A 17,866-nucleotide genomic window follows, 5' to 3' on the forward strand; every position below is an offset into this window, starting at 1 on the left:
AATTTTTTTCCCAAATTTTTTTAATATATATATATTAAATTTTTTAATTATGGAAAATATAACAGACATTCATGAAAGTGAAAAACAAGAAGTAAAACAAAATAAACACAAAAAAGAAAAAGAAATACAGAAAAATATAAAGGTTTGCACTGTAGTGTACAGCCAGCGCTCGTTAAACTAATGAATGTTTGCAGAGTGGCTGTACCGTTGTTATACTTTAACTTATCCTTGTCCCCCTAACCCCTCACCCGTGAACCCAACCCCCTAGACCTCCGATACCACTCAGTAAGTATCACGTAACTGACCATCAACTACCCGTGTATCTTCTTTCACTAAATCCCCTTTATGGCAGTCATCAAATCTACCTTTGTCTTCTTTTCCAAATACCCAAGTGCCAGCCTCCATTTGTTTACAAAATCCTCATTATTTCCTCCTCTGTTACTATTTGTCAGCTTGGCCATTTGGATATATCCCCCCAGTTTATCTCTCCAGTCTTTAATACCTAGCTCTTCTTCCCCCTTCCATGTTTTAGCTATTATTAGTCTTGCTGCAACAAAACAGTATTGGCAAATTTCTTCGTCTCCTGCGCTAATATGCCTTCTAAATAAACCTAATAAGCACATTTCCGGGTTTTTCTTGACCTTTTTGGTAATCATATTGTTTGTTTCTTTCACCACTTTTATCCAGAATTCTTGAACTGTATTACAGGTCCACCATACGTGGAAAAAGGTTCCTTTCGCTTTCTTACATCTCCATTTTTGTTTCTGCAATCTACCTTGAATGGGAGCTTAGGGTTAAGTCTAACATGGCTGCCGCTCCCCGGCCAATCAGAAGCTTCCACGATGGACGCAAAGGTGGGGGCTAGGGTCCTCTGCGTCCACGAGGAAGATTGCCATGAAAGCCCGTTGTGTAGCCCGGGCGAGCCATTGTGGGCTGGGCTTTGCGTGGAGAGGGTGGTGGTCTGCAAACGGAGAGCAAGCAAGCCTCGTGTCTGGAGGGAGAGAGAGGGTGAAGGGGCCCGGTCTGGCTGTTCCCACAGAGGGGTTTGGAGAAAGGGTTAGGGTTTTGTTGCTGGTTCTTTCTCTTAGCAAGGGAATTTCTAGTTTTCAAAGTATCTTTGCACTCCTTGCCAGGGCATTGCTTGGCGTGGTGGTCACTGGTCCATTTCTAATTGAAGGCATTGGGTTGAGGCTTGTGGGATCACATAGCCAGAGACACCATTGATTTCCAGTGTCCTTCTTGCTTACAAATATAGCAAGGGAATTTCTAGTTTTCAAAGTATCTTTGCACAACTTGCAAGGGCATTGCAAATTTGATGAGGATAGCTCAAGAAATGAGGGTGGGAGAGCCCTGTAAAAGTTCCTTTTTTTGGGCGATTGCGCATGCGCATCCGCCATTTTAGAAACATTTAGAATCATTACGAATTTTCGGAAATATCCGAAATTTTTGGGTGAAAAAAAATCAGAAATACTTTCTATATCGAAGCACCAGCATCCTCTACTTTAGAAACGAGAATTGAAACATTTTTTTCATCGATTGGACATGCCTAGTGGGTATGAATGAACTGTTTGGAAGGAATGACTGAATGAGAGCTAAACTTTGAAGACACCAGTCTGAAGATCAAGGCCTGCAATGACTAACTGTCTGCTTGCTGAATTGTAATTAAAAATTGCTAATGAGAGCTGAAATAGTTGACCTGCCTGGTAAACTGTGATAAGAACTGTGACAGTGATAAGAGAAATGTTTACATCAAGTTAAGGAAATGTTTACAACTGTTAAGAAGGAAGTCAGCACAAGGCTAACACAAGTCAACACACTGAAATTGCAATAAAAAGAACCTATGCATTAAGTAAGTAAAAGTTTATTTGTATACCGCCCTCTCTCCCAAAAGGGACTCAGGGCGGTTTCCAATATAAAATCAGCATAAAACATTGTACAATAAAAGACTGAAAACACTATAAAACACTATAAGAATTAAAAACAAAAACAAAACATAACGATTGACTAAAAGTGATTGAAAAGTGATTAAAGTGATTGAAAAGTTATTCATAACAGCTATCTAGGTTCCACTTTAATTGAAAGGGACCTCTAAAGGCCATTCAGTCTAATCCTTTCTCTGGACTCTTTCCAAACTATCAATATTTATTTATTTAGTTATTTATTTACAGTATTTATTTTCCGCCCTTCTCACCCCAAAGGGGACTCAGGGTGGATCACAATGTACATATATAAAAGGGTAATGGAATCACGGCACCGGACAAAACAACTAAACTAAACACCCCACAACCTCGAAAATTGACAGCACAACCTCTCATCCATGCCTCTATGTTCATACAACAAAAAGAAAAGACAAATAAAGTCCTAGCCTCAGCAACGTGTGGCCAGGCACAGCTAGTGTACACATATATGGCAAACATTCAGTGCCATTAAACATACAACATATAGACAGACACAGAGGCAATTTAATGTTTTTTGCTTCCGGCTTCACGAGGCTGTGCTCGATTCCGGCCACAGGGGGAGCTGCCGTTTCAATGTCCACTTGTGACATCGAGTCTTTGATGGTAGTGCTTCCTCATTCCTTCCTGCACGCTGCTGGCAGTTTTATGGTGTTGTAAATTAGCTAAATTAGCCTCCCTGCATAAAGCGGTACCTAAATTTTCTACTTGACAGATGCAACTGTCTTTTGAGCTGTTTAGGTCAACGGCGAGCTAGGATATTAATGGGCGGGAGCTCATGACTTCTCAGTCAGTAGTGATTTTTTGCAGCTGGCTACTAACCTGCTGAGCCACAGCCTTGTCCTAGTTCATCAAGTCAGCAATGTCAACAGTTAATCATTTGCTCAATGTGAGCTGTTCCGCAACTTTTAATTACAGTGCATGAATATTATTGTTTTCCGGGCAAACTTTGGCCTTCTTTCCAGGTGTTTTAAGCGGCGGAGGGGGAAAAGGAAGGGGCCTGAGGCTGTTAGGAATGGTGGGAGTTGCAGTCCAAAACACATGAAAAGAAGGCCAAAGTTTGCCCATGCCTGGTCTAGACTTTCCTTCTTTGGGACAATGTCTTAACCTTCTTCTTTCCTGATCTGTTTTTCCGACTGCCAAATGTGCTTTGTCCTTGCGGGGCCTCGTTGGGAACATGAAAGTGCCTTTTAATGTGTTTATTTTATAATGCAGTAATGGCTCCTGCCGGCTAAATAAAGGTTGCCGTCCCAAGGCACATGAATTACTGTAATTATCTTCGATTAGAACGGTTTAGGAACCCGGCTGGTTTGAGGCTGTTTGTCCAGCTTGCTGGCACAGCATAGGAATACTGACCTGTCATTTACCTGTGATTGCCCCGCCTCCTCCTCCAAAAACAGCCAATGGGCTCCAGCTGATGGATCTTACAAACTGTGTGTGGCTACCTGCTTAAATCTGTCTGGCTAAGGGTGAATCTTCTGGGAGTTGTAGTTTTTGTGGGGATATGTAAAGAGGCATCATGAAGAGAGTGGGTTGACTGGATAGGCATGTGGCGACAGCTGATTGGCTGAGCCAGCCAGGACCTAGAATTCCAATTGGCTACTGTCTCTGGCTTAGTGCTGTGACAAACGGTTTTAACTGCCACTTTCACCCCAGAGAATGAAGGGGACGCTGACTGGAAACAGTCAGGAAGGAAATGGCTGCCAACTCCTCGAAGCCTGATTACAGTAGAGTCTCACTTATCCAACGTTCCGGATTATCCAAAGCATTTTCTGTATTCATTTTAAATTCAGGGAGCAGCCTTCATGCCCTCTAATATATTCCAGGTGAAAACTGAGGCATATTTGGCCAAACAAAATGAGAGATTGTGGTCAAGACAGCAAAAGTTATATTCACAAGGAAGAAGACAGAAAATGAGGAAAAGATGCAGCAGTTTGCTTTTGCCTAAGAACACGGAGTCTCCTCCGGAGGTTTTATAAGCAGAGACTGGATGGCCATCTGTCAAGACTGCTTGGATTGTGCTGTTCCTGCAGGGCAGAAGCGGGTTGGACTAGATGACCCTTGGGATCACTTCCAACTCTATCATTCTATGATTCCCACAAAAGCATGAAAAAGAAAGATTCACCCTTAGTAATAACCTGCATAGCAAAACCACTTTATTAGTGTCCATTTAATGCAGTTTTAAACTGCATTAAATAGATACTGTAGATGGAGCCCTGTGACTTGCCTATGGTCACCCTGTGGGTTTCCATGACTCATTGGGGATTTGAACCCAGGTCTCTACGGTTGCATCTACACTGTAGAATTAATGCAGTTTAGTACCACTTTAACTGCTAGAACTTGATGCTATGGAATCCTGGGAGCAAAAATCAGCTTGGCAAAGAACCAGCACTCGATGGCAAAGGAGTCTAAATACCTTATAATAATAATAAACGAAATTTTATTTATATTTATTTATATATTTTATTTATATCCCGCAACCATCTCCCCGAAGGGACTCGGCGTGGCTCACAAAATCACTCCAAAAATCACTCATAAAATGCACACTATGTAAACATATAAAACGATAACAACATAAATTTACACAATACTTTCACCTAGAAACATCACACAATAAAACTTAAAATTCCATAAAACGCAGCGTCTAACCACTAAAATTCTAATCAAGGTCAAGGTTAGGTAAAGGTAAAGGTTTTCCCCTGACATTAAATCCCTTCGGAAACTACAACTCTCATGATTTCATTTCATTGAACCAGGGCAGTTCAAGTGGTGTCAAACTACATTGTTTCTGCCGTGTAGATGCATGGGTTTCAAAACAGCAGTAAGTTGGAATGCATCTGTTATGAACAAGATTGCATTCCAACTCTTGACTAACTAAACCAATGATTTAGGTTAATTTAAGCTATGTTTAAAGAGAATTGCCCTCATCCTCAAAACACAGGAGGCTTACATGGCAAAATATGGGATCTTGGGAGGCATTTTGTTTAGTCTATAGAAAAAAGGAAGTTTTCTATATGTCAATTAAGGGACATCTATATATATATAAATGTAATGTGACCCTTTATTATGGAGTAAACAGCAAAACCATCAAACCCAATCACACCAAATTTGGCCACAAAAGACATAGTCATCCAGTCTATGTCTTTCAAACAAACAAAAAAAGCTCTAGAAAAATAAAGTCCAAATTAGAGGAAGAGGAAGAACTGTTTTTCCCCCTAGCTGCCAGTTAGAAGGGTAGGCTTCGCCCACTTAGTCTCCTAGCAACCCACTCAGCCAGAATGGCAATCAGGGCCTCTTCATTCAGGCCTCTTGCACATTGCCTATAAAATACAGATTATCTGATTTGAACTAGATTATATGGCAGTGTAGACTCAAGGCCCTTCCAAACACTATATAACCCAGAATCCCAAGGCAGGATAATCCACAATATCTGCTTTAAACTGGTTTATCTCGAGTCCACACTGCCATATAGTCCAGTTCAGAGCGGATTTTATACAGCTGTGTAGAAGGGGCCTCATATAATCCAGTTCTAAGCAGATAATATAAAATTATAAATATAATATATAATAATTGCTGTGGTATAATAAAACAGAACAATATAATCTCTAAAATCAGGACAGTAAATAAAGAGCAACACTCTGAAAACGGGAATTCCAGAAAGGAAACAACCAGGGCCAGCTAACACCTCCAAACAAAGGATTTGCCCAGGCAGGGAGCAGCCAGGCTTTGAAGCTGCAAGGCCATTAAATGCAAATCAAGGTGTCTAATTACAGCATTCCTACTTGCCACACCGAGACTATTCATTGCTATTCAACCTGGCCAACAAAGAATTCCACGAGGCAGAAAGCCGCCAGGCATGCAAACAGCAAGGCTATTCAGTGCTGTTCAACCTGGCCAACCAAGATTTCCCCTAGATAGAAAACCCCCAGGCTTTGAAACCACAAGGCTACTCCATCCCATTCAACCTGCCCAAGGAAGGATGCCCCTATGTGGAAAGCAGCCAGGCTTTGAAGCAGCGAGGCTATTCAGTGCAATTCTAGCAGCCTATAAAATTATTTCCTTAGAATGCAAGTATCCAGCCCTCCAAGGAGCAAGCCTATTCCTTTGTATTCCACTTCACCAAACAAGGATTCGCATAAGAAGAAAATGGCTAGGCTTTGAGGCTGCAAGTCTATTCACTGCTATTCCACCTGGCCAACAAATGATTCCCATAAGCCACAGCAACGCGTGGCCGGGCACAGCTAGCAGCCCTAGTATTCAATCAATTGGAAGCCCTCTTTTCTTTGGTTGCCGAAACTCGATTTCTAAATATTTCCACAAAGTTTTAATGCTAGGAATTCAGATTTTGAGGGGACAGTACCCTCATTTTATATTTATTTGTTTGTTTGTTTATTTTATTAGTGTCCTGCCTTTCTCCCAATATGGGACTATTTTCCCCCTTAATGGCAATGCCATTTCAAGCTTTTCTCTAGGGCTGAGAGTATGTGACTCTTCCAGGAGTAGCTTTCCAGTAAAGAGAGGTGAGATGGCCATCTGTCAGGAGGGCTCTGATTGTGTTTCCCACAACGGCAGGAAGGGGTTGGTCCGGATGGCCTTTGGGAGTACCTCCCAATGCTAGGATCCCATGAGTGTGGATTTTGCATCTCCAATTCGCTTTGGCAGCCACCGAGGTAAATAAGAAGTCCCCTTTTGGCAATGTTTTACAAGAAAGGCTGGGCAGAGACAGGCACAAAGCGCCAAGTTGGCAATATCGGGTCCTTTGTAGGGTTTTTGGCACCGGAGACCATCCCAGCACGAAATGGGAACCAAAGGGCCAGAAAGTCAGCGCTCATTACAAGGACCGGTACAACTTTCATTCAATTTTCTTTTTCCAGAAAAGGGCTCTGCCCTGAATAAATTAAGGATGGCATTGGAGAAAAACACAGCACAAAGCAGGCAATCTGTCTTCCTTGCTACCCTTTCTTTTTAAAGTTTTTAACGCCAGTTTATGGGCGCTGTATTTTTATTTAATTGTTATTGTAATGGTTTTAAGTATCTAATTTAATAGTCTCTAATTATATTTTAGTGTTTTTAGGTTATGTATTTTACTGTTTTTAGTACTGTTCGCTGCTTTAAGTCTCTTTTAAGCAGTACTAGCAATGGGTTACTGTGAGTTTTCTGGGCTGTACGGCCATGTTCCGGAAGCATTCTCTCCTGACGTTTTGCCCACATCTATGGCAGGCATCCTCAGAGATTGTGAGGTATATGGATACCAGGCAAGGGGATTTAATTTATATATCTGTCACGCCCAAGGCAACGGAGCACTAAGAACCGACACACGGAGGCCAAAACTATCTAATATCTTTATTAAGGAAATATATAAGAATAATAAAAACAAATAGGAAATGTAGTCCAATAAAAGACCTTTCAGGGAAGGTCAAATATAGTCCAAAATTATATTGTCCAATATTTTATATTAGAGTCCAAAGTTATAATTCCAAACCGAAACACACTCTATTTGCAAGCAATAGAGTGGGGAAACGTCCAAAGATCTTTCCAAAGTTCAAAGTAAGTCCACGGCAAGAACTGGGAACAAGGCTTGATACTAGAAACAAGGTCCAAGGCTGGAAGCAAGGCAAGATAGTTCTTGAATACTTGGCTAGGCAAGGCAAGGCGAGGCAAAGGAACTGGAGTTGCAGACTTTGCGAAGTCCACACTTGGCTGGAAACACGAAATCACTCCTGAAGCTGATCTGTTGACTCCGCACGGAACCCTCCGTGTCGGGCACTTTTAACTAAGTCCCAATTCCCTGCAAAGCAGGTGTCCAGAGCTTCCTTTCCCAAGGGAAAGGGAAGCGAAACACATCTCCCTCCAGATGCGTTCCTCCCTAGAATTTCCCAGGGGAACATAGCTAATTAACGTCTTGTTTAGCTGCTAATCTCAAGCTTCTCCGAAACTGCTCTTTTTCACCCCGACTCGCAGCATAGGACTGTTTCCTAGCAAAAGGGGGGGAGGCAGTGGGAAAGGCCTGCTCAAGGTCTTCCTTAATGGGCTCTTGGGTAGAATCATCAACAACAGGCATCTGGAAAAATTCCGTCTCTTGCTGAGCCGGCAAAAAACCCATGTTTTCGTCATCATCAACCACGATGGCGCTGGGATCAGAACTCCAAGGCCCATGGGACATCATGATATCTGTGTAATGTCCTTGAGGCAAGTGTGAATGTTGCAATTGTCCACCTTGATTAGCATTGAATGGCCTTGAAGCTTCAAAGCCTGGCCACTTCTTGCCTGGGGGAATCCTTTTTTGGGAAAACAAGTTACCAGTGTGATGAAGCGATGAATCAAATCCAAACCAGTTGAAATCATTAAATCATTAAATTGAATCATTAAATTAAAAATTACAGATAGACAATGCAGCATGTCTACAATTTGAGGGCCCCTCTTCCACCTGGTGCAACAAAATGTATAAGTGTTTAAAGAAAACTGTTAAAGAAAGAAATGAGAGCAAAAAAAAAAGTATAGAAACAACACAGAAATAGAAGGTAATTTTTGACTTTGGGCGCACCATCCAAATCTTGTTTCTGCTGTTGTTAATGAAGATGCTTTTGAACTTCATCAAATGGTCAGTGCAGATGGGGCCAGGGTCACCAAAATTGGGGAAGGGGAAACATGAGTCCCTAAACTTCAGAGTAGCGCATGGCCTTGGCAGGTGCCCCACTCTCGGGTACCAACCTATGTGCAGCGAAGGCTATTGTTCCTCTCAGATTGCCTTTGTGGCTCCCGGGAGGCCGGCTGTGGTTGCCCCCCCTTCTCCCGTCCTTGGTACGGCGTATCACAGCCTCTCTGCCGATGGATGTGCCGGCCATGCCGACGTCTGGCGGTTTCTCTTCTTCCGGCACCTCCTTGACCCTCACTGCCTCTCTCTTTTTGGGGACTGGTTTAACTCTTTGTCGCGGAGACAAAGGACTCGGTTTGCCAGCTGCTGGATCCACTCTGAGCGCATGGAGGCTGCAAGTAAATTGGGCAAAAGGGAGGGATGTCTGCCTCTGGGTGTGTGTGTGTGTCTTAGGTGTCTGCACATGCTTCCTCTTCTCCTTTGTCCCTCTTCCTCGTTGCATTTTGTGCATCCATGCCTTTTTTAATGCTTCATTCACGGGTGGGTTTCGGGCATGTTTTGGCGTGGCTCCTGGCAACCCGGTTGTAGAAATGCAGGATTAAGGAGACTTTCCAAACCTCAGGTGCAAAGGATGACTGCTTTTTGTATCACACAGGGCACAGTCCAGGGAAAAGTCTCCCTGGAAGCTAGACTGAGTTAAGGGAGAACCAGTTATTCATACAGCCATAGGTTACACATTTGTGGCACTTGTTATTGTCATTGTCGCCTTGCATTTTCCCCATTTGTGCAACCTAGGATCTGAATTTCAGGTTTTGGCAAAGGCCTCCCTGGAAGCTGTGCCGAAATAGAGGCGAGTTCAAATGCTCAATGGAGCATCTGTGCCATAGATTATATATACAGTAGAGTCTCACTTATCAAACACTCGCTTATCCAACGTTCTGGATTATCCAACGCATTTTTGTAGTCATGTTTTCAATACATCATGATATTTTGGTACTAAATTCGTAAATACAGTAATTACTACATAGCCGTACTGCTTATTGAACTACCTTTTCTGTCAAATTTGTTGTACAACATGATGTTTTGGTGCTTAATTTGTAAAATCATAACCTAATTTGATGTTTAATAGGCTTTTCCTTAATCTCTCCTTATTATCCAACATGTTCGCTTATCCAACATTCTGTTGGCCCGTTTACATTGGATCAGCAAGACTCTACTGTATTTGTGACACTTCTTATTGTCATAAATGTGTTTTCTCCATTTGGGACTCAAGGTGTATAACTTCCAACCATGCCTATTTGGCATTTTGGGATTTCAATTTCAGGTTTTGCCAGAGAACTTTTGGGAAGTTTTTGGAGAGCTCAATGTGAAATTGAGCTCTCCATGGATTATACATTTGTGTCTGTCTGTCTGTCTGTCTGTCTGTTGTTGTTCCACGGTTTAGATTATACATTTGTGTCTGTTGTTGTTGTTGTTGTTGTTGTTGTTGTTGTTGTTGTCATCGTCATCATCATTAGTGCTCCTCATTGTCTCTTATTTGGGACCCAAAGTGCTCACCTTCATGCCCATTTGGCAACTTGGGGACTGAATTTCAAGTGTTGTGTGTTTTCCAAGCTGTATGGCCATGTTCAGAAGCATTCTGTCCTGATGTTTCGCCCTCATCTATGACAGGTATCCTCAGAGGTATATACTTCACAACCTCTGAGGATGCCTGACAGAGATGTGGGTGAAACGTCAGGAGAGAATGCTTCTGGAAAATGGCCATACAGCCCAGAAGACACACAACAACCCTGTGATTCCGGCCATGAAAGCCTTCAACAATACATTGAATTTCAGGTTTTGGCTCTGTTGACCTAGTTCTGAATACATTGTGCCAAGAAAACCCCATAAATTGGATCCCTGGAATTGTGCAAGGGCCTCTCTGGAAGCTGTGCCAAAACAAAGGCGAGCTCATTGGGAACGTGCACCATACATAGATTAGACATTTGTGTCTGATGTTGTTGTTGTTGTTGTTGTTGTTGTTGTTGTTGTTGTTGTTGTTGTTTTATCAGTGCTTTGTATTATCTCTCATTTGGGACCCAAGGTGCTCACTCTCCTGCCCATTTGGCAACTTTGGAACTAAATTTCAAGTTTTAGCTCTGTTGATCTTGTTCTGAATACATTGTGCCAAGAAAACCCCGTAAATTGGAACTTAGGACTTGTGTGCCAGCTGGTGCAGATGCAAAGGATGGTAGCTTTTGTATCACACAGAACACAACCCACCTGAAAAGTTTCCCTGGAAGCTGTGCTGAAATAAAGAAGATCTCAAGATCTCAATGGCGCCTGTGCTCCAGAGAGCAATTGGTGATTTATTTGTAGCCCTTCTTTTCATTATCATCATCAATGTCCTGCATTTCCCCCATTTGGGACTCAAGGCACATAATTCCCAACCATGCCAATTTGACAATTTGAGATTTAGATTTCAAGTTTTGGCAAAGCCTTCCTTGGAAGCGATGCTGAATTAAATGAGAGTACTGGAACTCAATAGCACATGTTTTCTGGAGAGACTTGATTATTTGTAGCACGTCTTGTTGCTGCTGTTGTCAATGGTTTTCCTTCTATTGGGGACCCTCCGGCTTACCAATTTTGGTATCTAAAATTTAGGTTTTAGCAAAAGCTATGCTAAACTAAAAGAAAGTTCTGGAGCTCAATGGGCGCGTGTGCCAGAGAGTCATAGATTATACATTTTTGCACCGGTTATTGTTGTCCATGTCCTGCTTTGCCTCTTATGTGGGACTCAAGGCGCATAGCCTCCAACCGTGCCAATCTGGCAACTTTGAATCCGAATGTCATGTTTTGACGCTGCCGGTCTTGTTCTGAACAAACCACGCCAAGAAAACCCCATTATAGGGTCACCATACGGACTCGAAGGTATTTATTTATCATGTCGGAAGTGAATCGAGGGTACAAGTTGTAATGTATTTGAAAACACAAAGTTTAAAAAAACTTGGCATTACACTAAATGTCCTTTGACCAGTAGCTGGCCACTAGGAGTGTCTCTGGTGTTGCTATCAGAAGGTTGTGCATGTGGCAGGGCTCAGGCTGCATTGTAATAGGTGGTCTGTGGTTTGCTCTTCTCCACACTTACGTGTCATGGACTAGACTTTGAGGCCCCATTTCTTAAGGTTGACTCTGTCAGAGTAATTTGCAGCGCAGCAGTAGTTGAAGTCAGTGGAACGCAGAACAAAGTGACATCCAGAGACTTTGGTAAAACTATAAACAAGTTTTACTGTAAGCAGCAATAATCAAGACAAACAGACTTGCAGACGAACACAGGACTTGACACTCACTCATAACTGAACAAAACTGAACTGATGTAATCAGTAATGCACAAACACTTGTGTCTGGACACTCCCCAGTTCCAGCCACACATCAAGGTCATCACAGCTTCTCATTAATTAACTCTTTCCAGACTATAGTACACTCTGGATGATGCAATCAGTATGCAATACAAACCAAGACACAAATTGCATTTAAACACTATCAATACACAAATCCCACATTAACAGACTCTGCATTGTATGGTGCCAGAGTGCAACTTCCGTGATGCCCAATCTTTTGTGTGCTCAGGAGGGAGTCTCTCATCTGGTATCAGCCACTGATTGAGGTTCCGGGTTTTAGCTGCCACTTTTGGACTCTTGCTTGCTGGGTTGTTCCTGCGAGTATCTCTGTAAATCTTAGAAAACTATTTCTTGATTTATGACATTGGTGTGCTGGCTGATATCTGAACAGGGGATGGGCTGGAGATGTCAATGCCTTGGTCCTTTCATGGCTTGAAGGTGCATAACAACAACAACAACAACAACAACAACCACCACCACCAAGTTCATTATTGTATGTTCATAACTGGTTGTCCAAGAGGGCTTTTCCCGTTCATTCCCACTTTTTAAGCTGCTGTTAAAATGCCCCAGTTTCTCTCTCTCTTCCTTCTGCCTTCATTTTCAGTTTACTTCCATTTCTGCAAACTAAATTTTGTTGAGTTGCATTCGGCGACGGGAAAGGTCTTGCAACTCAGGCCAAATAAAAAAGAGGAAATAAAGAAAAGAGAGCAAAATAGTGTAGAAAGACATTACTATAGTTTGAAATAGAACGTGATTTCTGGCTTTGGGTGCAGCGATACGGTAGAATTAATGCAGTTTGATGCCATTTTAATTGCTAATGGCGCAATGCTATGGAACCCTGGGAGTCGTAGTTTCACAAGGTCTTTAACCTTCTCTGCCAAAGAGAGTTCTGGTGCTCTTGTCATGAATACTTTTAAAACAAGGTTTAAATGTCCTGCTCAGACCAAACAGAATATCCCACTTCTGACACCAAAGATGTTATGAGTAACTTTTCAATAACTTTAAAAGCATAGGTTCTTTTTATTGCAATTTCAATCTGAGAGGTGTATATCAGAACTTTTACACAAACAACAAATAATTTCCTTAACTTGATGTAAGCACTCCTCTTATCACTGTCATATTCTTATCACAGTTTACCAGGCAGATCAACTATTTCAGGTCTTATTAGCAGGTTTTAATTACAATTCAGCAAGCAGGTAGTTATTCATTGCAGGCCTTAATATTTTAGACCGGTGTCTCCAAAATTACTAGCTCTCATTCATTCAACTTCCACTCATGCTCACACATAATACAGTAGAGTCTCACTTATCTAACACTCGCTTATACAACATTCTGGATTATCCAACTATTTTTGTAGTCAATGTTGTCAATACATCGTGATATTTTGGTGCTAAATTCGTAAATACAGTAATTACTACATAGCATTACTGCGTATTGAACTACTTTTTCTGTCAAATTTGTTGTGTAACATGATGTTTTGGTGCTTAATTTGTAAAATCATAACCTAATTTGATGTTTAATAGACTTTTCCTTAATGTCTCCTTATTATCCAACATATTCACTTATCCAACGTTCTGCTGGCCCGTTTACGTTGGATAAGCGAGACTCTACTGTATATGCATATTTTGATCACATCGTCATTGAACTACCAATCTCAGAATTTCCATAGCACTGAAACAAACCTCTGCCATTCTCTCCCCACCCCAAATTCTGGAATTAAAAATAAAGTGATTATTTTTTAAAAAGAAGAAGGAAGAATGGTCTATTGGATTAATTACTTCAAGAAAGAGGGCTCTGCTGTTGTGAAGATTAATTAGTTAATGTTTGCAAAACGTGTTGAACACGGAGAGAAGGAGATAAAAGGGCCGCTCTCGTTAATATGCAAATTGGCAGCAGCTTTGGAAAGGTGCCAAACCCACCTCTGCCTCCTTCTTTGCTTGCTTTCCATCTGCTCTCTTTCCCAACCCAAATCTCTGCACCTTCTCTCCCTTATCCATGGTGCCAGGTGCCACCACACATTTCTACCTGTTAAGGTCCTTTTGGATCCTGATCTTGTCCTTTGGGATACTAGCTATTCCCCTCAGCTTAGAGTCAATCTGCAAATTTGATCAGCAGCCCTTCTTTAGATAATGCATTGGAGGCAAGAAACTGTGAATGTATCTAGAGTGTAGAATTAATGCAGTTTGCCACCACTTTAACTGCCATAGCTTTATGCTATGGAATTGTGGGAGTTGTTTGGTGAGGCACCAGAACTCTTCGGAAGATAAGGCTAAAGATCTTGCAAAACTGCAACTCCCATGATTCTATGGCATTGTGTGATGACAGTAAAAGTGGGGTCAAACTGCATTGATTCCATCATATAGATCAGGCATGGGCAAACTTTGGCCCTCCAGGTGTTTTGGACTTCAACTCCTACAATTCCTAACAGCCTACCAGCTGTTGTTGTTGTTGTTGTTGTTGTTGTTGTTGTTATTATTATTATTATTATTATTATTATTATTATTAATATTATTTGATACACAACAAGATTAGTACTCAGCAAACAAGAGGTCCAAAATACCCAGAGGGCCGAAGTTTGCTTAGGGTTGACCTAAGTCTACTTGGTGTTTGGAAGTCTCTTTGCTTACCTGTGGTCTTATGAAATCGTCTAGATGGTCTTTGAAGGTCTCTTTGCTTAGCTACGGCCTTATGATACCATCTAGATGGCTTTTGGGGGTCACTTTCCTTACCTATGGTCATATGAGACTGTCTAGATGGCCTTTGAGGGTCCCTTTCCTTACCTATGGTTTTATGAGATTGTCTTGATGGCCTTTGGGGCCCCCTTTCCTTACCTATGGTCTTATGAAACCATCTAGATGGTCTTTGAGGTCCCTTTCCTTACTGATGGTCTTATGAGACCATCTAGATGGTCTTTGAGGGTCCCTTTCCTTACCGATGGTCTTATGAGACCATCTAGATGGTCTTTGGAGGTCTCTTTGCTTACCTATGGTCTTGAGATCGTCTGGATGCAGCATGTGGCCCTGGAGAAATATTTCCCTAGGTTTCACATTAAAATATGGGCAATAGTGAACCCTATTGAAGGGAAGGACCTTTGGCCCAAGACCCACAAGGTTGTGTTGGAGAATCTAGGAAATACAATAGCGAGGACATATTCTTTTTGATGTGGATAAACAAAACCATGGCTAACAGTGGATCCTATTGAAAAGGAAGGAATTTGGGGCAAAAGGTATCGTAGAATAGTCCTGCAGAACATCAGAAATGCCTAATGATGATATATTTTTCCAGACATGGTTAAATGAAACTGCGGATATTGGGGGTTTGTATTGTGTCATTGAATTAGAAACAGGATAAGCTCCCACTCGTCAGAAATCCGAGATAATGAGGATATTACAGAGGCTTTAAGAGATCATAAGAGGCAGAGATTGGTGCGAACGGAAAACAAGGGTTTCATTAAGGAGTCGGATTAAAGGCGCTTGGGGCGTCGAAAGAGAGGAAAAAATCAATTTCTCATTTGGAAGGAAAGAGACGTAGAGAAGGGAAGGGATTTGTAGCATTGTACCAATTCACTGCAGGGAAGATAATAATGCGGTTGATAGCAGATGACGGTGGCAAGTATCCAGACTCAAGGGAGCCCTGCTTAAACCCATTAATTGGAGTTGTAGTGTCACAAGGACTTTTGCCTCCTCTGCCCAAGAGTACTGGCACCTCCACAAACTACAACTCTCAGTTCCAGGTGACTTCCAAATAAACTCTCCAAAGTTGCACCAAGTACGCATACGCAGGAAAAGTCCCTTCTTTGGTCCAGGAAGAGACATCATCCTTTCAAAATATCCTGAGAATTTCACAATGAACCTTGGAAGGGCCACGAGGGTTTTCCAAGGTACGATAACACTATGTAACAAAATCTGGAAACCTTTCTGTTCCTGCTTTGAAAGTGTTATTCCTGTTTAATTGTATAATACTTGCTTTGAAAGTAGTTGTTCTACTCCAGAATCTTTGTTTTTGTAGCTGCCACAAATTAGGTCGAATTGGCTGAGACTCTATGATGAAATATTCATTGACAAACTAGAGCAAAATGTGTTGCATGATGCCCCTCCCGCCCAAACAAAGTTTTTGCAGTCCTGAAAACAAGACAGCATGAACTCCAAAATGCAATCCAAAACACAGGATCTAGGCATCAACAAAAGCAAGAATCCTTTTCCATGAGCATAGACAAGGCAGGAACTTAGCTTCAAAATCAACGTTGCTTTGTCTGAAATCTTTCCCTGTTTCTCTCTTATTTAACCATGCTTACAGGCTAAGAAAGTTCCCACACATTTGCCAGCTATTCTAAGAGAATGTCTGGGACGATGAACCCTTAACCTTAACCTTGCCCTTGCATCCCTATTTAAAGAAGACTCCTCTGACTCGCTGCCAGAGCCACCTGCGACTTGTTGATGTTCTGAATCCTGTGAAAGATCACACTTATCACTGACTTCTGCTTCATTACTAGTCTGTTTATCAACAACTTCTGATTCACTTCTGGCCTGTGGCCTCTCTGACAATTCAGAGCCTTCAACTTTTCCTTGGTCAGACTAAATAAATCCAAATCCCCCTTCATCATCACACCGAACCACAACAATTCCCGCCAGACCTGCAAGCCAGTTGATGGTGACGGTCGATGTGAATCCTCATTGGCCCGAGCTTGTCTGTGTCTTATTTGGTCTTTGGAGCTTGGCACACCTGGCCCCAAACCCGCGGTTTTTGCAGAGCTGGAATCACTTAACAATATTGTAGATCAGGCATGGGCAAATTTGGGCCCTCCAGGTGTTTTGGACTTCAACTCTCACCATTCCTAACAGCCGATAGGCTGTTAGGAATGGTGGGAGTTGAAGTCCAAAACACCTGGAGGGCCCAAGTTTGCCCATGCCTGGTGTTGATGCTCCTCTAAGTAAAATAAAATCACCAACAATGGTTCCAGCTTCTATAAATGGATTCCCCCAAGCGCCCTTTCTTCTGGTACTTTGCCTGCTCTACTTCTCCAAGTTTGATGGATGGCGTCCTCATTTGCGGTCCTTGTTTCCTCACTTGCGAAACACACTGTGGGGGTGTTTGGCCTCTTTTTTTCGCGACTTCTATGAATCATCCTCTCCCCGTCTGTCTCAAGGGGGACTTGGATAGATCTACCTGCTAAAAATGGCTGTTCAGAAATATCCATCTCCCCACCTTCCAGTATTCCCAGCTTGAGGCCCAGCTGAAAATAGGGATTTGTCGAGTGATGCCTTGACACTCCTCTGCAACTCAATTGAGATCAAAGCTGAGATATAAATAGAGCAATAATAGGGGTGCCCACGCCACAGAGTCACGGATTTTCTTTGATCTGAGGACACCATTGATTCTCAGCAACACACTGTTTTCAGTAACAGCTACAGAAAAATTGATCAATCTATATACAGTACTAGCTGTGCCCGGCCACGCATTGCTGTGGCGAAGTTTGGTGGTATGGGAAATAACGTATTGAGGAATAGGTGGTAGTTAAGGTCAAGGGTAAAGGTTTTCCTATGACATTAAGTCCCGTCGTGTCTGACTCTGGTGGTTGGTGCACATTTCCATTTCTAAGCCGAAGAGCTGGCATTGTCCGTAGACTCCTCCAAGGTCATGTGGCATGACTGCATGGAGCGCCGTTCGTTTCCTGCCGGAGCAGTACCTATTCATCTACTCTCATTTGCATGTTTTTGAACTTTAGGGTTGGCAGAAGCTGGGGCTAACAGTGGGGGCTCTCTCCGCTCCCCCAATTGAAACCTGCGACCTTTCGGTCCAGAAGTTTAGTAGCTCAGTGCTTTAACACGCTGCGCCATCAGGGGATATTATTTCCTAAAGGTTGTGAATATACAATATTTCTGATTTTTTTTTTTGGTCTGTTGGAGGCAAGTATGAATGCTGCAATTAGGCAAAAT

The 17,866-nt window shown here is 42.2% G+C and overlaps 1 protein-coding gene across 5 annotated transcripts in view; it reads left to right on the forward strand.

Annotated features, from left to right (window-relative positions):
* Nucleotides 1-17,866, forward strand: part of efr3b (EFR3 homolog B) — a 144,220-nt gene that overhangs the window by 50,470 nt on the left and 75,884 nt on the right. Inside the window, exon 1 of one of the 5 annotated variants that reach the window (XM_062969256.1) lies at nt 8,794-8,948. The exons of 3 other annotated variants lie outside the window; for them this stretch is intronic. In XM_062969256.1, the coding sequence (XP_062825326.1) occupies nt 8,936-8,948 (13 nt within the window). In that variant the 5' untranslated portion in view covers nt 8,794-8,935. Of the gene's footprint in view, nt 1-8,793; nt 8,949-17,866 lie in introns of those variants that run through there. One more of the 5 variants, XM_062969255.1, reaches the window with a different exon arrangement.

The sequence above is a fragment of the Anolis carolinensis genome, chromosome 1, assembly GCF_035594765.1.
Source record: "Anolis carolinensis isolate JA03-04 chromosome 1, rAnoCar3.1.pri, whole genome shotgun sequence".
Lineage (NCBI taxonomy): Eukaryota > Metazoa > Chordata > Lepidosauria > Squamata > Dactyloidae > Anolis > Anolis carolinensis.